At 38.9% G+C, this 25,145-nt stretch overlaps 1 protein-coding gene across 1 annotated transcript in view; it reads right to left on the bottom strand.

Moving 5' to 3' along the window:
* The window catches only part of CCDC60 (coiled-coil domain containing 60), a gene marked incomplete at both ends in the record, with an annotated part of 62,960 nt that overhangs the window by 16,339 nt on the left and 21,476 nt on the right, over positions 1-25,145 (bottom strand). Inside the window, 4 exons of the mRNA XM_082324707.1 lie at positions 243-368; positions 4,549-4,728; positions 18,759-18,850; positions 21,512-21,595. Coding sequence (XP_082180833.1) covers positions 243-368; positions 4,549-4,728; positions 18,759-18,850; positions 21,512-21,595 — 482 coding nt within the window. The remainder of the gene's footprint in view (positions 1-242; positions 369-4,548; positions 4,729-18,758; positions 18,851-21,511; positions 21,596-25,145) is intronic.

Below are 25,145 nucleotides of genomic sequence, written 5' to 3'. Positions count from 1 at the left end.
TTCTGTACATGCACACGTACAGAGTTTTCAGTAACTCCTTACGATTCAATCATTTAAAGTTAGAATTTAACAGTTGCTATTAGTAAAGACAGACTATTTCACCATAAACTCCTGAAATTCTCAGGATACGTGTTTACCAATTGAACAGCAGTTCTAGGGGTATGTGTTATGGGTCTGTGTTGCTGTGAATTTCGCTTTGTCCTGCCAAGGAGGGCAGGACATAAATCTGCCTTCAAATGTACCTTTTTGCTCCAGGGGGGCTTGGAATCAAGACACTGGTGTAAACAGGAACGAAAGACCGTAAGGTCATCTTTTTCTTCTTCTTCTTCCCTGACTTCCTCAGGCAGTTGCCTTCTGTTAGAGAGCAACTGTGGGAAAGCACAAAGACTGAAGTTAAAAAAGGAGTATGTGAAATGAAGACATTGCCAATAAAACTGTTTATTCTGTTCACATCAACACACTCCCTCTTCTCCTCCTTACATTAAAAAAAAAGTACTTAGGTGTATTTCTAAATGGCTAATTACTGCATTTATTATCATTTAATATTACAAACCTGATATTTATGTTTACCAGGATATACAATTATTATTTATTTCTACTATGTTTATAGTACTTTATAAATTATAAATGCAGTATTATTTGTATTTACATATTTATACTACTATTTATTATTAGCAATTAAGCATTTATGTGAAATCAAATTTGTAGGCAGACAAAAAACCGTGACTGATTTGTTTGAGAAAAGATGCTGAGACACTGCTTACGACACATTACGCTTGTTTTCTGTCGGTATCATGCCAATGGCATCAGTGGGATTATATACACACGAGGCCAAAGCTTCAAGATGTGCCGGTAAAATTCTGTTCAGTGTTTCCTGGGTTAACATATTGCACGCACAGAAAACAATAAAGATTAAGTTGAAAAGATTCACCCCAATGAAAAAGTCTTGAGTGCTGACCAAACCAGTGTAACAGAACACTGAGCTCTTTCGAGGCTGTGGGCACTGTTTCTTTGCTGCCACAAGCCTGTTTGGCCATTTACACCTGTGCAAAGTGTTTATAAAATGCTACCAAGCAAGAAAAGGAAATGTTTACAGCTGTTTTTCCCAAATGTAAATAACTACCTGCACCTGGTGTTAGGCAATGGAGATTCAAGCTTAATAAGCACAGCGAGATATTGTAGTCTTCATATATCAATAGTGCAGAGAAGATAGGAGGTCCACACAGAAAATATAACATGAACTATTGTATGCTGGCTTATAAATTAGTATAAAACTGAAATGATTCTGGCCATAAAAAACCAGCTGAGAGGTTAACTGAGATCTGGGTGGTGGGTGAGTCTTAAAGCTATATGCAGATTTCTTTAGCAGATACTTCCTAGATGAATGAATGAATGATTCTGGATTAACATTTCCTTTCTAGATCTGAAGCAGTTTGGGGATGTCAGCTTACTATTGCCTACCATAACCTAGCACATAGCTGGAACGAGGGTTGAGGAGTGTGTGCCCCAAGCATTCCATTGATACAAGTTTTCTACAGCAAAGCAGCAACTGTAAATAGTACATCCAACACGGGCACAGGCCTCTCAGCACTATATTTAAATAGAGATCAACAACTCTATTTTCTTCAGCTAATTAAGAAATTAATAAACTTACATATTGTTTTGTCTAACAAAGGAGGTATCTAACAAAGATATAAGCTGGCAGGTGTTTCTGCTGTCCCAAAAGAAGTTTCTTACACAAAACTTCAAGAAGTGGTCGTCTTCATTCAGATAATCCTAGATAAATTGTAATTGCAAATTTGTACTTATTAGAGATGATTGGGCACATGAATTCCACAGACTTTGTTCAAAACAACATGTCTGTCCTGTGCTTCCTCAAATCACGCTTCCAGTTTTCTCTTCTCTGTAGTCCTAATGAACAGCAGAATGCCAGAATAGACAGTGGGACCACTGCACACACATTAAAGTGTTTGACAGCGCCCGCGTTCCTACTAACAAGGGATAACTAAACTTTACTTCTACTTTGTCTACTCTTATGATAAGAAGCTATTACCAAGTTTAGAGTATTGATACGTTTAAAATAGTTGATAACACAATTAAATCCTGCAAGTTAGGTAACAGCAGTAAAAAAGTCCCAGTAGAGGCTTAAGATTTGCTGTTGTCTTTCAGGAAAATAGAGGAAGGGGGGTGGGAAGGGCCTACGTCCATCACTGGAATCTGTGCATATAAAACCATGCCAGCAGTTTCAGTCGCTGTGAAAGGCTGAAGCCAGACATCATCTGTTAAAAAGACACTTTGTGCCCCAGCAGTTTAACACCGCTTCAGAGCTTTTCTTATTTCACAAAGTTCCTAATTTTGGAAGTCAGCACTGTGAAAGCTAGGAGTGAAGTAAGTCTCCGCAACAGATAACAATCTGTATTTTGTATCTAGGCTTCTTTCCCCCTGCTTTTAAACTGTTTACCACTGCCGACAAGGATACGTATAACAGCACACAACTGGAACTAACACGCGCTGGCAGCGTTCCTGCATGTGTGTAAATCGCATGGGACAGTTTGAATGAGTAAGGGCCCACCTGTCAAAGCCACGCGTTTCTTGTTTCACACGTGTTTCGTTGTGGCCTCCTGTCCCACCCAACACATCCTGGAGTTGAGAAAATTCTCCAAAAGACTCCCTAATTTTGACATCTGATCATCATCAAGTCTAATGATTTCCCTCTTAGAAATGTTGGCAGATGTTAGAGGCCTTTCCTCTAAGAATGAAGTTAAACTCTCAATTAATATTAGTTTTAAGCAACACATTGAAAATCCTAAAGGATATCAGGTTTACACTAGGAACTTTTGCTAGTGTAGATTTTTAGGTTAGTTGTAAGATTTTTTAAATAAATTTTTACAACTGGCAAAAACCCTGGCGCAGATGTAGGATTGAAGTGGCTTTGTCAGTATTCACCCACAAGCCTGGTATACTCTGCACCAGTAAGAGCTTTTTTATTGCTAGGAGAAGCTGTACCTAAATGAAGATAATTTTGCCTATGCAGGTATACCTTCAGAAAGGAAAGAGGAATGTTAAGTCTTTATAGGTCAGCCTTGCTGAAGGAAGAAGCCTTTCCTTACAGAAGAAAATAAATTACTTCAGTAATCTGAATGGTCACAATAATAAAGGCAATGGTATTTTTCACATGTAATAAATTATTTGTCTGCAATAAACGTGGATTAGCTGAGTTATCGGTAGATAGAACAGCTACATATCAAAAAGAATAATAAGCACGGAGCTTCAGGGAGGTTCTCATGTATTCAAGTTTTTTTTTGTTGTTGTTTTTGTTTTTTAAATTAAATAATCTTGTTTACCTAAAATGTTTGTGTGGCCTTCATTAACCTAGGATCAAAGTGCTTCATAGTGCCATTTAAATAACACAGCTACAGGTGCCTTGTTTAAGTAAGGAGGAAGTTTCAGATGATGCAGACATTAGAGGCTAACATTCAAAAATACTTTGGCTAATACCTTATACCTTTTTTCCTTCCATAACACACTCTCTCAGTAATACTCTATTCCTTTCCCACCTTTTCTAGCTATTCAGTTAGTGACCATTTAGAATGCTGGATATTAAATATTACTCTAGTAAATGAGATACTTTTCTGTGCAGAATCTCTCAGCCTGTCTGTGCTACTTGTTTGCTTTTTGGTCTGGGCTTCATACTAACAGGAAAGATTTTATTTCTTATTTTTTAATAATGGTTATATATTGTTGTCCCACTTTATGACTGGGGCGTGACTGCATCTCAGGTGACTCTGGAAACTGAATTTTCTAAGTTGAGAGTCAGTTCATGGAAGAAAGGTGCACGAGAGGAAGCTGGTACCTGGGAGTGACGAAAGCCACAGCAAACTGATGAGAAGAGAGTGTTAGAGATGGCTGAGCAATAAGGCTCCAAAGGTGTGTAATCTCTAAAAGAGCTACTCTGTCCTGCTGAACAAGTATTTAATCATCACTTAAGTGAGGGCTGACAAATGGAAGGCACCTACAGCATTACAACAGGCATTAGAGGCGCACTGAAAAGACCAGCGTGAGCCAAAGGATTGAAGACTATCTGATGATCAAATGGAGAGAAGACCTGAAGAAGGTAGTAAGTAATAGGTCTGAACTAGCGAAGAAACCCACTCTGCAAGCTAAGCCACTTATTCTGCTGAATGCAATTCTTTTTTATTCTTAATGCTGTGGTCCCACTGTGGGAACAAAAGCATGGCACAAACTCACCAGGCCTCCTGCTTTTCTCCTCAGAGAATCAGTTCTGAATTGGCTATGAAACCTCTCCTGAGTTCACGAGCCTTCTGCCTTCTAAACTTCCTCCTTGTTAAACAGCACCTCAGGCATTTTTTTTCCCCGTGCTTGCTAAGTTTACAGCTGCTCAGTTACCCAGATTTATAGCATTTTCTTTTTCTAATTCACACAAGTAGTAATATTCTGCCTCAATACTAAGTAATGACAGAAACTGGAAATTGTCTCTCTTTAGAACCTCTGCCCTCAGACCACCAAAAGCCCTCTGAGTTGACTTACGTGTTTATTTCTTCCTCCGATTCCTCTGCATCAGAGGAGTATTTGGGTGGCTGGAACTCAGTTCTCCATCTCGTGTCCTGAGCCTGCTGGGCTTCTTTTAGGATGTTCTTCCTCTCCAGTGATTCTTGGTGAAGTATACGAAAGTATTCCCCACCTCGCTTCACAGAATTGATATGATGCCTGCCAAAAATCATCACAAGCTGGTCAGTGTACTAAAGACATGCTATCACATTGATTAATTTCTCTGTTGTCCTCCAACTTAATTTTTAACAGAGATTTCACATTCTTCTATATTCAAGAGTTCAACATTAATATTTCCTTCTGCAATATGATAACAAAGGACAACAATTCCCCCATATGAACTGGGAGATGTTTCCCTTATCTCCTTCAGCACCACACAGGTTAACTATTGGATGTCTCGAGCTCAGCATCACTTTATCCACTACTCGATTTAAAAACTCCCTGCCTAATTCTAATTTATTGCAGCCAATTGACCACTGGGCCCCTCACTGTCTTAACTCAGTTGTCACAGCCTGACAGGCACTGCCCTGAAGCTACCTGTTAGCTGCTAAATTCCACTTGCTGTCAGAAGGCTGCATTGTTAGTGAAGGGGAAGGTGCCAGAGGAGCCTGTGAGTGAGCAGGCAGGGTATTACTGCAAGAGAAGAAAATAAAGAAAAAACCATAATGCACTCCCTGTAGAATGACAGCAGAGGTACAAAAAAAAGAGGTGAGCTAGGGTAGTGAAAGGGATATGGCACACAATTACTCTACAGCCTTTGATTAAAATGGTAGCAAGAATGTAGCAGCTGATCCAAGTCAGAGGAGCATACTACCCAGGCATAGGACACATCCCTGTAAGTTAACGTGTTGCTGACTTTTGAATCAAGTGTCATCAGGCTGTATTGATTCTTTCAAACACAATCTAGGCCTGAAAGCTGGGCCTCATTTGTTTTACTGACAAGTAATGACTCCCTTTGCTTACCAGACAGGTATTGAAGCGCCTGAAGGTCATCCAGGGTGCAAATCTCAGGCACCAAATGCACTCAAGGGGAGCAGTTTACTCCCTCCTTGCTTCCCTTGATGGAAACCCACTTGCACAATTTAATGGTTTGGGGATTGAGTTTTTGGTTTTGTTGACATTATTTTTTAAGTCCAGCAACTAAATACAAGCCTGAAAACATTTCCAGTTCAGGTAGGTTACCTGTCTGCTAGATATTTCTATACTACATTTGGGGTGGGGTGGTGGGATAAGAAAATAAGATCTCCCTGATAAGAAATGCTACATGCTTCAGAAAAATATAAGGATTTCAGAGTCGCATCAGACTGGCTTCATGTTTTTCATAAGAAGCCAGTACTTTGCATAACAGACTTCTCTTGGAATACTAGAAAACTTTTAATGGCCTTGAATTCTTGCTTTATGTCCTTTTCCAGTAGTTTTCTCTCTCTCCTTTCTGCCAACTATCAAGATATTTGTATGTAGAAATATTTTTCCCCTTTATAGTGCTTCTTCTACACTTCTGCACACACTAATGTAAGTATTCCTTCTTAACGACCAAAACCCCTGCTGTAGCTGTGTATTATAATGCCACAAATAGTGAACAATGAGGTTATTACCTGAATCAAAGACAAGTGGTAGAGAAAGATAATTATAAACTAGAAAGTTCTTTTACACTAACAGCCATGACCAGTATTACTGGAGAAATGGCAAGTGCAATCAGTACATTTTTTTTTTTAAGGTTTATCTAATATAGAAGGCTTTAATATGTGTATACCAAAATCAATGATCACTCTCATACACCAATAGGAAATGTCATGCACACTTGTGAATGAATATTTTTAGTCTATGACTTCCTTGAAGTCCCAGGTATTACAAAAAGTAGCCCTACAGTCTCCAAGTACAGAAAAAGAAACAAAACAGAATTACAAGAAATGCAGCGTACAGAAAAGCTGTACTAACTACCTGATTTAAACACCCCCACACCCCTCCTCAATTCCACAGAATTATTTCTGGGATATTTATGAATGACCCTAAAGGTTGATGGACTCCTGTCAGGAAAACAGTAAAACAAATCCAAACTGAAAATACAGAGGTGACCAACGTACTTTTCTACACTATAGATTTACAGTATATTGCTCGAATAGGAGATCAAATATTTCTCCATTTAAGTTCTGGCATCACAATACGCTGTTTATACAATAAGTTAATAAATGTAGCTGGGCTGCCTATTTGACAAGTAAGTGAGAATCGTTCATTAAAATGCAAATGTAATCGAGATGAAATTTGGAATACATTTATTAAAGTAATTGAGCTTCAGTCAACTGTAGTCACAACAGATTTTCAACTGTCGTTCGTACCAAAGGATTTGTCTTATTTTTCTAAGTTAATGTCTTTATCAGCATGAAAATTAAGAGATTTTTCTGAGCAGTAATAATGTACCACGGAATACTTCAGGTTTTCTCTACAGGAATGTATTGTTATAGATAAGGGTCAATGACAGGCACAAAGGAGCGACCCAGTAGTGTACTACACATACAGAAAATTTGTTGCAAGCATATTTTCAGTGCTTGGTGTAACTACGTGCTTTAATAACTCTTTAAATCCCTTCGGGACTCAAGGTCATCAGTTAATTGTAATAGAAGGCCGCTAAAGTACTGGGGAACTGAACTTTTACTGCTAAGCTTTGGGATTCTTGTTGCCTTTCTTTCAGTAAGAAATGACTCACAAAAATAAAAGGAAATCATAAATTTGTCTTAATTATAATGGAGATGCTAGAAAAACATTAAGAAGCTATAATAATAATGCCAGAAACCTTTCCATTAGGGTAAAGACAAGCTAGATATTCACCAGGTTTTTTGACATTCTGTTTAATATACCTTAAGTACACTGGGTCATCTTCACTAAACTCAAAGGAATCATACTAAGGATGTATTTGTCCCAGAAGATCAAATTTTACAGTTGACAACCTCAGATCTACTGTGTACGCAAACAAATTCAGTGGGAGATGGTTTACTGAAGGAATCGCATGCGCTCCTGAACATGCGATGCCAAATCCTTGCTCGGGTACGCTGCCGTAACTCCAGCCTGGACAGAACTGCGAGAAAGACGGGCAGAAGGCTGCACACCCGTGTGGCTGTCCCTCTGCTAGGCAGCGGTAAGTGTTACTGGGGTGCTCCAGTCGCATTAACTCTTCCTGCTAATCTCCCTCTGTCCCATTCCCTGAGCAGCAAAGAAGCTGCAGTCTATTTATACCAGCTTGCTTCTCTCTCTCTAAGGCCGAACATTGTATTACGATCATGGTGAATAAATATTGTGAGCGGTAAGTAAAGTAACTATGTATCTATCAAACAATTTAACTACATACATATTTCTCTGATCATGGAAATTGTTAGCCACTGTTTCATAAAATGGCTTATTCAAATTATCTTAATGGATACAGCCTTTATATCAATAAAGCTAATGACAGAACATCTCCTGCTCCAGACAACACACAGAAAGAGTTTAGCCTTTTCCAGAGGCTTATAGCCAATTGTAAATACAAACGAAACCAACGTGGCACTGCTCTGAAAGCCACTGAGAGCACAGGCTTTCTAAATGCCATTTCCTATATTTTCAGAAAAGCATTTCAGCCTGCCTCTGCAACACTCCCTACCAGACCAGCGAAAGCTCCTCTTTGGGCACAAGGCCAGACCCTGCTGAGGGTGTCGCAGAGCGAACGTCAGCTGGGCACTGCCTAACTTGTTGCACTAGTGACAAACGGAGTACTGAGCTAAGGCTTCCCAGGTGAAAAGCAAGTGCAATTTTATGCACGCTGCTACTTAAAAGCGTTCTGAGTAAATATTTTCTATGGCAGAAACAGTGATACAACGACAATCCATTTCTGTATAAAACAGAAAGCACAGGAGGCAATAACTTTGAAACTACGGTAAATACAGCTAAACTGTATCCTGAACATTACAGGCTAAAACTGTGGATTAAAAACCCAGCATAATTCTTCAAAATGAACACTTAGCATTATTTGCAGCCATGCCATCATGAGCTATGATCCCATCACAAATCTCAAATGAGGCTGATGGGTATTTGGATCCTGAAGAATTCGAACAAATATCCACTGAAGGAAGCGGTGAGAGCAGGAAGCTTGCTTCGTTTGGATTAAACTTGCAATCTCTGCTCTTACCTAGTTTCAGGGGGCACTGCAGTACTGGAGGGTCTGTCGTTTTGAACATATAATAAAATGGAAGTTCTGACAACCTGAAGTTATGAAGGATGCTATGGTAATCAGGCATGAGCGTTAACACCCGCATTCTCATCAGATTTCAATTAATTAAATGTTACTGTCCTCACTGCCATTTCAGTTGGAATAGGACACTTTTTTTTTTTATAATTCCAGTCCCCCAAAATACTACGTTGTCTGTATGTGCATTAACACACATCAGACTGCATTTGAGCTGTTGCTGCATCCTAATAGCTGAAGTAATTCTTCTATGCCCCTTAGCTTTCTGACAAGGTGCTGTAACACCTAGAGTAGCTATTAATTGTGAAAGAGCAGAAAATACCAAGATAAAAGAAAATCTATACGCACACAGTGCTTTTCTTATTTACAAAGCACACACAGAACAATAGGAGAGCAAACTCTGCATTTCTTGTAAACAGCGAACAGCGATACTGATTTATAACAGCGGAGAACCTGTTCCATTCTCTTACCAGTAAATACTGGAGCTGCTGACCGTTTCACTCAGTTCTTTAGTGCTTTACATTCAGGGTTGTAATGTGTATCTATGCCAGTATGTCCCAAATTTATTTACATTAAGATTGCTTCACGCCTGAGTGATGTAAGGCAGTCTCACGGTAAATGAGAATTAGTGCGTTGTGCGCTTAGAATACACTCAGTGAGTTATTACAGGGTGCACATACTACCCACCTTCTGAAATCGCCAAAAGCCAGGGAGCTAAGTTTACATGTGGTGGTGAGCCTGAGCTAGCAAGGCCTACTATTGAGCTCTGCATTCCGGTCGTGTCCTGAAAGCTTAGCATGTGGACAGAAAAAGCATGCAACTATTCACAATTAATATATAGATACTAATGTAAATTAATTATGAATTCTGGTTTGGCAGTGTTTACAGCCAAGTTAGAGATGCAAATGTATACACACAAGGCAACAGAGACTCAGGAACACACTGGTTACTACTCCCATTTAATGCCTGAGTAATTACACAGTAAGAACCAAACGGGTAAATATTCATACATCTAGTCTTCTTAATTTAGTGAAAACCAGATGATAACGACATTAAAATCTATTAAACATAGTTACTAACCCACAGAAACTCAGACATATGCGATCATTTACCATACTGAACCATTAACCATTCTGGCAAGGAGCTAAAGTAGTGCCAAACCAACATCTGTCTTGAGTAGCTGAAGACACACAAACAATCTGCAATACCCACAGTATTTCAGATGGAGCTTCCCATTTTACTCTCCTGCAGATTAGTACAATATTCTGTACTCAAATGTCTGTTTAAAAAACAAAACCAGGATCTGTGTAATGGGAAAGAGACATATTATCACATGAAAATCTGACCATGAAAGAAGTCAAGAAACAAGTAGAGTTAAAATAAGACTTGAGTAAGTTTATGGTATGTTCACAGAAGCTCGCGCAGCAGGAAATAAGGATCTTCAATAGTCAAAACAACACCCCATGCTATTATAAAAGATGTCACCAGGTGAATGTATTACTGCATATTTAAAGATGTCTCAGAGTAATTTTCAATTAACTACAAAGACATTAAAACATAGAATATGCTGCTTCCATTGTGAAATGAGGCAGGACCCCTACTTTGAAAGTGAGGAGAGGCTCTGTAATACCGAGAAGCACAGATTTGGCTACCTGGAGGTACAAAAAACAACGTAACAAAACCCTGGCTTATTTTCAGTTGGAAATGTGTTTTTCTCAACCTAGAAAGAACGGAGGGCAGCAATTTCTCTTTTAAGAGGTCCCAGAACAAAAGAACACACCCACTCACCCCTCCCCTTGTGCCATGCCATAACTCCCATTCCTGTTCATCTTCATGCAAAAGTTCTTTGTGGTAGGCACAGCTAGGTTTCCAGCTCTTGGTGTCTCTGGAGAAGTACACAAACAAAGGTGGGTGGGGGAAGTACTTCCAGAGCAGCACAGAGAAGACATCTTTGTACTGATGAAGGGCAGAAATAATAAGTCTGTGAGATTTCAAGGCTTTGCTTTAAATTCTTCTCCAAAAAGCTGTGGGGAAACCATTATAAAACTTCAAAAGAAAAAAATCATCTGCAGATTTCCAGGCTTTCCGTTTTTTTCCCTGTAAGAATGTACAACAACTTTTATGTTCATATTACCAATAAAAACTCACTGCTTGTTAAGTGGAACTTCACTGAGGTCCCCAATCCTCTACCAGGAAATACTGCTGGTTCAAGATTTTCATGTGAAAGTAGAAACCGCTCCTCACGATCTAGTGTCTTGCCTTACCACATAAAGGTATTTACAGAGCAATGACATTTTACTACTAAATAATGGAAAACCCATTTTAAGTGTTAGCTTTGTTCAAACATTCAGTGACAATGTATCATTTTGGATCATAACACATGGGATTAGTCTGTTGTGTTTAGGTAGACAGTAAAATCTAATAAGCAATGAACTATTTCCACTTACGAAGTTTCAAACATAAACAAACATATTTTTGCACAAGAGGAAAGGAGATTGAGACTCAAACAAACAGCCTGGAAAGGCAGAAATGTTGATGGGAATAACAGTCTTTCCAGTGATTGATGATAGAGATAATGACTCATACGTCCATACACTTAAATGGTTGTCTTTGCCCATGACTGCTGTCTAATTAATGTGAGCCATCATTCATGTAAAAGAAAATTTTTGCTTCTGGTAAAAAAGATGCAAACTGCCCGCAGTGACAGTGCTAGAAACATGCCAATTAGAGTGATTTCTGCCAAGCAGCAAAAGGGCACAAAACACTGGTTTCCAAGCAACTGACATTATGAAGTATTAATACATTGGAAACTAATATTGGCAGATAAATATTTCACCTTCTCAGTACTGCCTCACTCTCTTCCTTGCTTCTTAACTCTACGTTGCCTCTCCTCCCTGCTTTTACAGACCCCACTGTATCTTCCAGTAAGCATTAAGGAATGCCAACTTATCACAGTCTCTAAATACGAACATCTTTTTTGCCTGCATATATTAGAATAGGATCAGTATAAATTCACAGGTAAGGACAGACAAGGTAACCAAAGCTCCAAAAATAACACATTTCTTGCCATTTAAAAGTCTTCTGGCAGTAGCTGCCATTTCAATCACAAAATTTAAACAGTTTTGTATTAAAGTCAGCTACACAGCCACTAGCAGAAAAAGAAGTAGGAGAAACTGCTCTTCGGGTAACAGTCAGTCTAACTGTTGTTGCAGGCATAAAGAATGCATTAGTAGAGGCTGGGCTTTCTGCATGCAGAGTGACTTTTAGAGATCTGCCTTCAGGAAACTTGAACCATTTTAAAGAGCCATCCAGTTCCTAATTTAAAACACAAAAAGCAGCCAGTTGAATACTGTTAAACTGCCAGCAGTTTGACATTTAGTTTTCTTTAACTAGCCCAGCACAGAGAAACAGATGCATGGGAGCCATTTTCTTCCAGCTATGGGAAATACAATACAGAGGTTTAGCACGCCCTTTTTGCAGATAAAGGCTTGACTGGCTCACGGAGTGGCATGGACACTTCCCCCTTCAGCTTGCAGCTCAAAGCTGTGGAGTCCTAGACATCATCGGCTGAGGAAGACCACAACTTGTCATTTTTACATAGGCGCCCATGCTTAGATGACTGTTACTGCACAGTTTCCAGTTTCTATCACCCTTTCTACCTCCTTTTTACACAAAGAAAGTATTTTCAGCTAGTCTCATTTGAAGCAATATGCTTATTTTTAAGCACTATTTTTTGTGGCGATGTTTAAAAAGAAGAGTATTTCCAGTACGCTTGCATGGTCTTGGTGGGCTGAGTTAGTCTACAGAAGTGATGTATGGCAACCTGCTTTTATTATGGATTAACAACTAAAAGCTTCCAATGGTTGGGTAATCTCTTTTGCTGTGTAACTTCCTACATCTTTCTACAATTTATTAGTTATAAAGACTTCTGCTTTCTTGGTTCTCATACAATGCGTCCTCATGCAAGTGTGGATTACTTAACATTATTTCTGGATCCCCTTTACAGATGTCATTGGAACAAAGCAATAAGAAAGGATCTCCCTCAGAGCTGAATGTCATTTCAAAGGGGCTGCACGTCTTGAGTTTGCTTAGTTTTAATAAGAACAGCAATAGAAATGAAAACATAAGTCTTAGCTCAAAGCTCAAGATATTTGAATGCTCAAGGACAAAGGTGGTGCCTTTTCTGCCATCCTGTATTCCACCCACTAAAGGGGGCATTGGGAAGTACTTAGTCAAGTCAGTCAGAGCTGCTTTGCGTCTACATAGGCAACCTCCACTGGAAGCAAGATGTATTGATCTACAAAGGAAGAGGAATGATCATTATCTACAGATTTCCCAAATGGTTTTTCATTTTATGCTGCACAAAAATAAGCAAATTCCTTCCTACATTTTAATGCTGTGTTTAGGTAAAACGGTATCCGAGAGCTGACAGGTGTCTCCCTAAAGCAACTGGGTACAAGTCAGCAGTAGGGAAGAGCTGGTACGACTTTCTACTTGGGACTAGGGACTGATAGTTTTGACAGATGAGTAGTCTGAGCAAGCTCTGCGTTCGGTCATCATCCTCTTCTATATTACCATGAGGACTCAAGAAAGTCTAAGAGAATATTACCGAGAGGAGGTATGAGGTCATAATTATAAGGTTTATCTTCAATTTAATTACACTTTTATAATGTGTAAGGTAGAATATTAAAGCTTTATGAATGCAGCTAAGTCTGTTCCAGTAATGACTCTTCAAACATTTTGGAGACAATTTTAAAAATTCATACTGCTGTGCTATGTCACTGTGATCATTAAAAAAAACTTCCTCACAGTTTGTTCCATTATAGTCTTTCATACAAACAAGCTGCAAGATCACAGGCACTATTTCCTGTGAGTATGTGTCAATTAACGACCAATTAAGACAACTGCTGGGTGTTTCTTTTCAATCAGGAGGAGGAAAAGCAGCAAAAGCCAAATCCACAAAGGTCATTTGTATTCACTGACTCCCTGTAGTATGTATTAGCATGCTGCTCTGCTAGCCTGACTGCTTTAATTGAAGCTAAAAAGTTCCTGCCCTGGAGAAGAAAACTCCAGTTTTCTTTCTTTCTTGCATTTTCCACTCTGCTTCTTTTTTCTAAAATAGCTCCTTTTCTATAGTCTGAAATTGTTCCCAAGAAGTATCGCTGACATATCCTTTGGTCCAAACCACCAGTGCAGTCATTCTCACTTAAAATTATCTTTTCCCACAACTTCACATCTCAATATTTGGTTAAAAAGTTTGTGGGTTTGATTTCTTTGCTGCTCTTACTGCTCTTTTTTCTACGTACAGATTTAGTCAAAGTAACATTGTGCAAACACTCAAGATCAACGGCTAGCACATTTTCATTGTTAAAAGGTCACACTTGAAGAATTTCCAGGCTTACACAACACACTAAAAATTTAAAAAACACTTAATGCATACCTTTGATTTCCAGATATTAAGTCTTTTGGATATCTTTCTGCATACCGGGTCATTTGGCTACTGCACGTTTCAGAAAGCATTAGAGAAAGTGAGTTCATATTTCAAGAAATTCCGTTTCCCTGACTGTTGTCAAGCAAATTTCTCCATGGCCATTATAGCTCATAGCATACTTCACTTCTTAAATAACATAAAAATATGTGGGATTCATGATTTAATTGCCACAGTAAATAGAATAAATTATATTAGGTGTGTTACAGGATCACTACTGGGATTTCAGTGTAAAGAATGGATGGCATTACATGATACGACGGGCAAACTTCATTTGAGCATTTATTCAGACAACGGTGCTTTCCAGAAACTAGTATTGAAGTGACCATTGCCTACACAAGAGCAAAAAGGCAGATTTCTTCTGTGTGTACTAAGCAGCTTTGACTAGGCCCTGGCCATGCAAAACTTCTGCTCTTCAAAAAACAAATGTGTGTAAATATATCATTTACTGTTCAGTAAATGTAAAAATTAAATATACATTTATTTGTGCAGTAGCACAAGATGAAACAGATGGAAGATGAAGAAAGGGAAGACTTCAAGTGTCATGGAAGACTTGTCAGGAATATTTCCACCCCGGCATTTGAAATCACATGAAGCTAGGTCTGAATTAAATTTATGGGACCAGGAGATGGCAGAGTTGGAGATGCTTTAACAGGCAGGTATTTTCTTACGTAGCACTTCAAACTCTGCTTGGGATATTAAAGTGGAGTTGGGTTCTTCCCCTCTTCCACATCAGCAGTAAAGAGGATTCTGCAAGCCAAATTAGGTATTTGAGAACAACTGCACAACACCACTATCCTCTGCAGGTGTGGTGCAGGTACAACTGATCAGGACGTAGCAGACAATTCTACTGCATGTACATACAGGAATGTAATCTCGTTTGTCCCTTTAACTGTATTTGCTTCTGGAGGTGAGAAGGGATGAAAGTCTAAAATCTGGGTTTTTAGTCACTCAGAGAAAAGATATGACATCAAAACACATTAGGATCAAATCTATTCACATCATTAAAAAGCTACATTTAACATAATTTTGCAGATTGCATTACCATTAAAAATTCAGTGAAAGGCAAATCTGCATATATCAAAATGTGGTGCAGGCAACAGAAATGTCTTCAGTTAAAAGTAGGCTAGACTAAACACTTCATCTGTGATAGGAAACAACTGCGCTCACCCAGAGTAATGTGCTGGATCTCTTAAGAGGTCTTTCCCTGGAGCTTCTAATTTAGTAGGCCAATTTTGAAAATAAAAATCAGAGAAGCAGAGGCATCACTCAAGTCTAGAAGAATAAGTAAGGCATTTACTTACTCGAGACACCCAAATTCCAACTGTAGCTGTTCCAGTGATAGTTAATCTTACATCTCCAATTTAACTTTCATTATTTACCTATGAGAGTAATAACGTTTATCCACCTAATACCGAGCAGTGCTGCAGAGACGAATAAGACAATGCTGGCATGTACTTGAGTGCCAGGCATTGTAAGACTTATCAAACTAACATCCCTAAAAGCATAAGATAGTGGTAATAAGATTAAAAATTTAAAAAATAATTTCAATGAAAATGGTAAGAAAAATAGGCCCTATATGTAAAAAAATAATTTTTGCTTTCAGTAACGAAAGCAATCCTCATTCACGCTGCCATCCATGCCAATTTAAAAGCTATACATTTACGCAGTGAGTTCAGTTCAGATACATTGCCTAGTTTCCAATCCCAATTTACACGTTGCTTGGCAGAGTTGCAGAGGGGTCACGTGATATTCACGAAGGTACATGAAGAGTTAGCTGCTCAGCGGAGAGTTAGGATCGATATTTTAACACACCCCCCCCCCCCATTTCTGACCTCCCCATATAGCACTCACCACAATGCTGTAATGCTCAGAAACAGGGAGCAGAACAAACAAACTGTGTAGAGAGGCAATCTACTTTTTTTCCCTTCTTCTGGCATGGACAAATCGTGCCCAGCTTCACTTTGTACCACTATTATCCTACATGGCGCTTTTTAGCACGTGAAAAAGCTACCGTTGAAAAGCATGGCTTTTCATGGCACTGCCTCCTTCAGATTTAGTCCCTCACATAAAGGGCCCAAAACACCACCTTCTGCAAAAACCAGTCCCATATCATGTTACTCACTATAATCTTGAAGATGATCTAGACTTTATAAAAATCAAACTTAATTTCATAAGTTTCTACAATTATAGGATTAGAAACTCACTCAGAATTGCAGAGAATTTCAATGCTGTGGAAAAGCTCAGCTGATCCTAAACATCTCTAGGTTGGCCAAGGTACACAAAAATGCCATGGAGCTCCTAATGGCATTTCAAAAACACGCCTCCCAACAAGTATCAAATCAAGACTAATAAAATGACACTTCATTTGTTCAAACTGTAAGTTGTAATGAAATGAGTGGTCCAGCTTGCTTCATCCAAATGTCTACAAATAAATTTGTTGATACTTAAAAAAAAAAAAAAAGCCTTTCAGTACCAACGGTGACAGTAATTTTCATCCTACAGAACACTTGCAAGTCTTTTTTGTCCTACTCATTTGAAAGTGAAGAATGTACAGCAACCAAAAGCAAGCTCCAAGCACCTGCAATTCATATATCAATAAGTAACATGATCTTTGGCAGGTTATCATCAAAGGAACTTGACCTCAGGGAGACAATCCCACTGAAACCTAGCAAAGAACAATGAACGCAGGCAGTCAAACATAGCTAACAGTGCATTTATGGCAAAAACAAGTCATGCTTTACTAAAATGGCTTATCCAGCCTTCAAAGTAGATAGCATTTATTATTTTGTTTATGGATTATTATTATTTTCAGCCAAGTTTATCAAGTGAACATTCACTAAAGGTGAATTAACAGAGTAAGTGAATGATAAAAATAATTGGGGGCATAGAAGGATAAAAGGGAAGAATGTGAAATGCAATGTTCTCACATGTGACTAGTATAAAATTTAGAAATTGCTGTGATGCAAAAATTTGAGAATATTTAAAAACACTGCATTATTGTGAAACGTAAAGTTCCGATTCCTCTACATCAGTACGTGCCAAGAAGCTACTTTTCATAACTTCCTTGATTTTTGTGCAGTTCATCTCAGTCAAACAATGCAAGAGCCTAATTTGTCTTCAACATATTATGCTGATACAATATCATGCGTTCTCTTGACTGCCATATTTGCTTAGAATTAACTTAATTATTAAGTTTTTATATAGATGTCTCTCTCATTGCTGCTTGCTTTAATTCAACTATTTTTATCTTGTGAATGCTCTTCAAAGACTTAAAGACTAGGAACCTTGTAAACACTTGTGTAATCCGTACCCTGCTGGGGCTGGCAATGGTAATTTGTCAGTTTTATTAGCAGCAGGCTGTAACTAAATCTTGCCAGATGTAAATCATCTTTTTGTACTGCTGTGTGCTGTTTCAGTTGCAAATGAATCTCGTTTCTTAGCCTAACACTCACATCAAGAAAGCTAGGAGGTTCCAGGAAAATTTAGAAAACCCTAGAGTCACCTACTGCAAGGCTTATTATGCAGTTTAGCAACTGTTTAAGCTAATACTGAGCAAATAGAGTGAATGGTCTCTGTCGGCAAGTTTGAAGTGCAATCAGAATGTGTGATTGCAACAGAAAAGCATGTTGAAGCCTCAATCTTGTCAACTTAAGCACCACCTGCCGTGACAATGGTGAAACACGGGTGACAACAGAGCCTAAGTACATTTAAGAGCATGAGTGCCTAAATGGGAGAGTACTCTTTGCTGAAGCCTATTCCCAATAGGCCTCCCCGGGTTTTGTTTTGTTTGTTTGTTTTTAAATGAGACCATAAGAAATGCCCTGCTGGGACACAAGTTTATTGTGTCTAGTGGCAACAGAAGATACTTTCCAGGATAAGCATGCACACCCAGCTACCACCTGTGGTCAGTCCCATAAAACAAGTAACGGTTGCTGTCCAAACTCAGCAGGCTAAAAGGTATATAGGATCCCAGATCCATGGCCTACTATAACAGCTCACTACCCGTCAGATAAGGGACACAAAAATCTATTCCTTCCATGTCAGCATCTTCCTGAGACTCAAGTTGTTATAGTCCAAATGAGTCCATGCAGGTATTTTTATAATACTGGTAGATATTTTCACTATGATTTTCCATCATATAATGGACATTATATGTCCTAATATTGCTCATTTTTGACTATTGGCTACTTAATCTTGGCAAAACACTGTGTCATGGAAAAGACTGCAAAGAAGTAACAAGCACCTTTATAAAAACACTAAAACAATATAGTATTGATATAGACAGAGCTATCAAACAATCAGTCCTCATACAGCATTGGCAACATTTTGAGTATACATAAAGCCTATAAAGGAAGACTTGGAAACCATTAACTAAGCTGTTCGTACAGTTGATTGTTTTGCCTATAATCCAACTGCTGCCACTGCAGAACCAAAGATTCCCTTAGCCTTGCCTGGCCCATTTCTGTGTGCTCTGGATTCCCTTACCTTGAACGAGCTAAAGCTTTACTGAGAGTCCTCAGGTCCTTTCCTGTTTCTCTAAATGGGGAGAGTCTCTTCACTGGTTCCGGTGGATCAGACTGAAGGTGATCAAATGGAAAATAAATATTATGGTATTAATTAAAAAGATCTTAGCATAGAGAAGGTATGTACAATCTCAGGGTTCAGTTTTAATCACCAGATATTTTCTGAGACGGTCATCATCTGGGACAGCATTGTGTCATTTCACAAGCATGTAAACAAGTCTTATATGATGCTGCTGTGCGTGCCTGTGCGTACGTGTCCCAACAGCTTTTAACTCATTGGCTGACTTCACGTTCGACAGAGAGCTTACAGGCAGTTAGTCACCCATGAGCTTCATTAAGCTATGAGACAGGAGGAAGAGATTGTTTAATGGCCTAGACTTAAGGAATGACTGCTGTGAGTCCTTACGCATTAACAAACCACAAAAAGTATGCATGGGAGAGAAATCTTTTACAAGTTCCAACCCAGAAAAATTTTCAATCAGACTCAGAACAAGGAGATTGACATTTGTAAAAAAACAAAACAATAAGAAAAGTTCCACAGACATAGCTGGTTTTGGAGCACAGACCATAAGAGAAAGAAAATAATAAAACCATTATTTTTTTAAGAGCGTACAAACCAGGGCAGCAATTTTACACAGGGGAATTAAAATCACCTACTTAGTACATTGTTCAAAATGCCTGCAACATTTTTCCTTCTGAGCGGCTACGGAACTGAAATACATGGGAGATGAAAGCTTGTATTTGTTGTTGAACCAGCCCTGGCTTAGAAGTACCCTTGGGGTTTCCAGAGAATGGCTGCATCAGTTTCATAGAATTATGATTGCATCCTGTGCATATGCAGTCTTTTTGCATGTGTTGGGTAATAAAATATGCAGCTGAGGCAGTGCTCGATGTGCAAAAAAATGCATGGCTAGATTGCTACCCATTGGGAGGCATAGTGCTGGCGTGCAGAGACCGAGGTGCAGCCTAAGGTATTCCTTGAGGCAATTCCGTGCATTCATAAGTGCCCTAAGGTGTCCAGAAAAATAAATTCCCAGTAAAGGAAATAAAGATGATCCTTTATTACGCACCTGGGAACATATGCAATAAGATATTGCAGATCTCAGTTGGATCTGTAAAGAAAATGCTCACATACTCAAGAGAGGCTGCAACTCTTATTTCAAATCTTTATGCACATCAGAGCGTACCATTTTGATTGCTGAAACAATTGGTGCTCTGTATGGGCAACAGCTTCTATGATACAATTGAGCTGCATACTTCACCCTTTCTTAGTATGCTTTTAACTTTAAGAGAACATTCTGGAAAGTGCAAACAAAAGACAAGACTTCTTATTAATGAGATGTCTAGATAAAAATTATCATTGTAAACCAGAACTGAAAAGAGAAAAAACTATAAATAAATGTGTTGGTAGAATGTTTCTGGTATTCAAGCCAGAGTGCTTCTGCCAGTAAAACAGCTGGCACAGCTGCACCTGTCAGCAGGACTGCCACAGCACAACTTTGTTCGCTTCCAACAGATCTGAAATACCTCACTGACTGATCTGAGCTAGAAAAAAGGAAATTAAATATTGCATTGTGATAGGCAAGATATTGCTGGATGCTGAAGTCAAGCTAACACTTGTGTACTTGCTTTCTTAAAGAAAAATTAAAAAGACTTTAAAAAAAATCATTAGTGTTAGTTGTCAGTTTTCATATAATTGCAAATGTATTATCCTTTCTCTTTTGTTTACATTTTATTCCTCTCTTTATAAAAAAAAAACCCTTATGATCAAATCAGCTGCCTGGCATTCAGTTTAGTTCTAAAGAGAAAGGAGATGGATCAGATTGTAAATAAGCTAACAAAGACAACATATGACAAAAAATTAAATCTTTTTGCTGGATTGTCAAATAAAATTCAGGCAAATTATTAAATGCATATAGAGAAATTAAAATGTGTTTTAATTCCACCATTTGATTTCTATTTAAAAAGCCTGGGATAGATAGCCACAGAGTACGCTGTGACTCTGCACTGTTGTATGGCGGGCCTAAGTCCGCATCAAACAGAACGTACGCTTGGGTGGGCTTGGATGAATTAGAACAGACTCACCACAGAAACTGTGCTGTGCTGACCAAAAAGTGGCATTTAAGTAAAATCATCTCCAGGCCTTTCAACATTTAAAACTGTAGGTGAAGGTCACACCAGGCAAAGGCTGAAAAAACGGGTATAGGCTAGATCTTCAACAACTGTTAATTTGTGCAGCTCTACCTAACACCCAAAGGAACAGCCCCTTCAGCTTCAGGTTTTTGAGATCTAAGGATATGCAATATTGACCTGCGTACTTTAATAAAAACATGAATTTTTGAAATAAGAAGTCATTTTGAATGTATTAGCCATTTCTGTGCTACACTGCAATATAGTTTAAAGGTCAGCCTTCTAGAACTGACGCACGGAATAACTAACACAGCTAAACTGAATTTTCAGAACACTATTTTTACCAAATTACAACAGAACCCTACATCTCGCTCATCAGCGATTTTCTCCGATACCTTCAGGAGGAGTTTTACCAGATAAAACTTAGGAAATGTTCATCAGTCAGCAAAAGGCTGGTTCCTTATGTACAGTAAGACTTTAAACCTTGAATTCAGCAAACATATCTCTATGAACAATTAGAACATTATGTTTGGCTGTTGCCGCCTTTAACTCCATCTTGAATCAGAGCTTCACCAGTAGCCTCACCTCTGGATTGAGAGAGTCCTTGTCAGTAGTAACCTGAGCCACTTCTTTGGGTGGATTTTCCTGCACATCTTTTTTCACTGGTTCCTAAAAAATGAACAAAACCATGTAACCATATTTGAAATACTGCTAATTACCTGTACTGTAGCAGGTCATAGTTTTCAAAATGAAGTGGTGCAAATAATTTTTTTTACAGAGATGCAAACTAAAGCAAAAATAATGGCTAATCTATTGTAGAAAAACTTTACTAAGTAACTTTGTTGCACAGATCCTCATAGGAAGTACCTGCTGACAAGCTACTGTGCAAAATGCGTACATGCTTTCTAAATTACTACGCTTAAATGCTTAGAAAATGTAACTTTTCTCTTGGAAGACTGTTATATAGACTACTGTGTCTAACAAAAAGAAAATCCAATTTCCAAAACCAGGAATAGGAAATTGTTTGCCTGTAATTGCTCTTCCCTGAAGATACACACTGTGACAGACCACTATTCTTGGGTCTGTGCTTTCACCCACAAGGAAGGCACAGACTCATAAAAAGCCCTGAAGTCAAACACAAGCACACTTTTAGAGCACCTTCTACCATCAGTTTATTCAAGTGGAAGGAAGACATATTCCCCTCTATTAAAAAAAATTGTATAGGTAGATTAACAAAAGACTTTAGATCACTCAGCAGTGTATGGTGCTCAGGCTAAAAGGATATGAAAACAGTAATTCTTTTCTGCACTAGTTTTTGATCAAAGAGCTCATTTATTGATTCCGAGCAAAGCAAAGCTGGAGGCCCTAGCAAGTGGCATCCATATCATCAGGGTAGAGCCGATGTACAAAGAAGGCTGCACAGCAGACAGAGCTGTGGATGAAATACTTGCTATGCGGTATCGCTTCTGCACAACAGAGAGAAGCCTGGAAATATTCAACTATTTAAAAAAAAAAAAAAAACTTAAGAGCAGAACATTTTGCTTGTTGGAATCTTGACTTGAGAAGGAACAAAATTCTTTCCAAATTTATGTTCCTATGTAACGTTTCAGCAGAACAAAAGTTCAAGGTGCAAGGAACAGTATCTTCACTCACTGGAAAACTGCAAACACCAATGTTCTAATATAATGGCTGAGGCAGCCCACAAACAAGTAGAAAACTGGGGAGGGGGGGAAGCAAACCCAAACCCAGAAACAGTACTAAGAGCAAAGTAGCTGGAATGGAAAGAAAAGAAAGTTTTCTGTAGCCAGAGTATAAGGATGAACTCATGAAATGCCAAAGAGAAGTCTGAAGGCTCCGCTATTTCATGCGGTTGGGGTGCACCTGACCACGACTGGTCAGCAGCAGAGCCAGACGGCAAACAGACACCGCTCAGGAGCACGAGGCTTACCGAGGGCTACAACGTACCGAGAGCCCGCCTCGGCGACTGAGAAAGCCACATTCACACGCTGAGCAAGGGAGGAATCATTTTACAGCCCGAGTGGGCACCCACACTTCACCTGTACAAAATGCTAATCAGAGGAGATTACGGGAGATGATCATGCATTTGGTATGGAGAGTCTGTTACACTGAACTTTAGGGAAAGTAAAAATTAAGTGTTTGTCATTTCATGAATTTAATCATCAATATTTGGTATATTTTTTCCAGAGATCAAAGTTATTTATTTTAAACGTTTGTCGTACGAATCGGCTTCTGAATACTACATGTCTCTAACTGCGGAAACAGGCTTTCAAAAGTAGAGTGGGTTTTAGAAATGAGCTGCCAAACAAAACCCTTTAAAAAAAAAAATCATTTGCAGCATAAGCCGCCTGACATATTTCTGTACATTCATGAACACAGATTATCTATCCAGAACATAAACACTGCTAAAAGACAAATAAATAATTATTTCCTCTGATTTACCCTTCTAAATTTCAGAGTACTCCTAAAGGTAGAATGGTGCCAGATGGATGGAACAGAGGACTTTGTAGGTGAAACACCTTCAGAGAAGCTGGTTCAGAAGCAGTTTGGTTTTAAAACTGGAAAAGTTTTCATATTTGGGGCAATATCTAACTTGTATCAGGGCACACATTTTTTTTGAGAGTACAATGAAAAATCCAAGTAATTCTAAGTATTTGGACATCCTTCAATCTTCTTTCTCCTTTTCTGTTACTATTTCCATATGCCTATCTTTGCATTGCGTGTCTGTTTGTAATCTGTAATGCTGACCACCACAGCATCACCCCATAGCGCAATAAGCAACAAAACCAAAAACCATAAACTTGTATCACTTTTCTCATCATCTCCGCTGCAGGAATAGCATGCAGCAGACTGATGCTGGTGGGGCTTTTTTTTTTTTAAATTGCACGCATTATCTGTATTTAAAGAGAAAGCTAGAAGAAATCTGATCTGGACTTAGAGCAGCAGCAGCACCTTACACTCAGCAGAACAGCAGAATTTCCAGTCTGCTTTGCTCTTGACACTAATTTTTTTTTTTTTTCCCCTCCCAGAAGCAGCAAACTCTCGACAATGGCCAGGTACCATTGCTTTTGCAGCTGGCGATACCTTGAATGACACGATTAAAACCAATTGAGAGTCTCTCAGAGTAACTTACTACTCAAGGGAGGGAAGAGCGGTGAAATGTAGCCCTAAGGTTTCCATGGTTTGAAAGCACCAGTACACTCACCACTCGTACAGGGTCTGGAGCCGTTTTAGCTATATTCACTGCAAGTGTCTAATGCCACAGAGCACTGCAGAGAAGTTCTCTCAGGTGCAGCGTTTCCCTGTATCCTGCCTCTGGCCAGCCGGCTCTGCCAGTTCACGAGGAAAGCAAAAAGAGCTGTGAACCCCCCCAAGCCTTGCAGAGTTGCTCAGGGAGGGAGGTATCGCATAGGCCACCCCCTCCACCCAGGCACTGATAACGTGATTCAGTCAGCCTTATCACAGAAACCAGAAGGGAATAGCTTCCTTTCTACAACATTATCTTTCATTACAATGTCATGTATTGAAAAGGTACAATCTGAGCTTAATATGGTAACAGTACATAATTATAGAACAGTAGAACTCTATCTTTCTAATTTGCAGTGCAGATATGAAAAAAAACTGAGAGAAAACAATACTGCTACATCTAATTTGTTAAACTCAACAATATATTATCATGACAAACTGAACAATCTTTGGAGTTTGGGTGTTGGGGCTTTTTGTAGTGTTTCCGACTTATGAAGGCTTTCATCATAGTTCATCTAATTTGCTTTTAAGCCATCAAAAGGCCTGTTTCAGTAATCATTTCCTGCTTTCATTATAGTGAAGTAACAAAATCTCATACAACTCCATATGTACGAAACAATAATTTAAAAAAAAACAACAAAAAATTCATAAAGTAATATATGAAACATCATCTTAAAGTGAGATTACATGAGGAAATGACCCCAAATGTTTCCATGAAAATGCTTACAGTAATTTTTCTGGAGATCACATCCAGCAGCTCCGGGTACAGTGAACTACAGCAATACTGCAGCAGGTGGAGCTCGATGCCATCTGATTGTCTGTCGCTGGGCTCCCGTGGGCCTGGAGGTGCCCCCTTGCAGTGCCACCCCAGGTGGCAATGGCACACGGGAAGCCCTGGCATTCCTGCTCACTGACTTAGGCCGCTCTTTGTGTGTCCTCTTCATCTTTAGAGAGA

The sequence above is a fragment of the Platalea leucorodia genome, assembly GCF_965183815.1.
Source record: "Platalea leucorodia genome assembly, chromosome: 12".
Taxonomy (NCBI): domain Eukaryota; kingdom Metazoa; phylum Chordata; class Aves; order Pelecaniformes; family Threskiornithidae; genus Platalea; species Platalea leucorodia.
The sequence above is the reverse complement of the archived record's forward strand: the minus strand, read 5'-3'. Positions and strand labels throughout refer to the sequence as shown.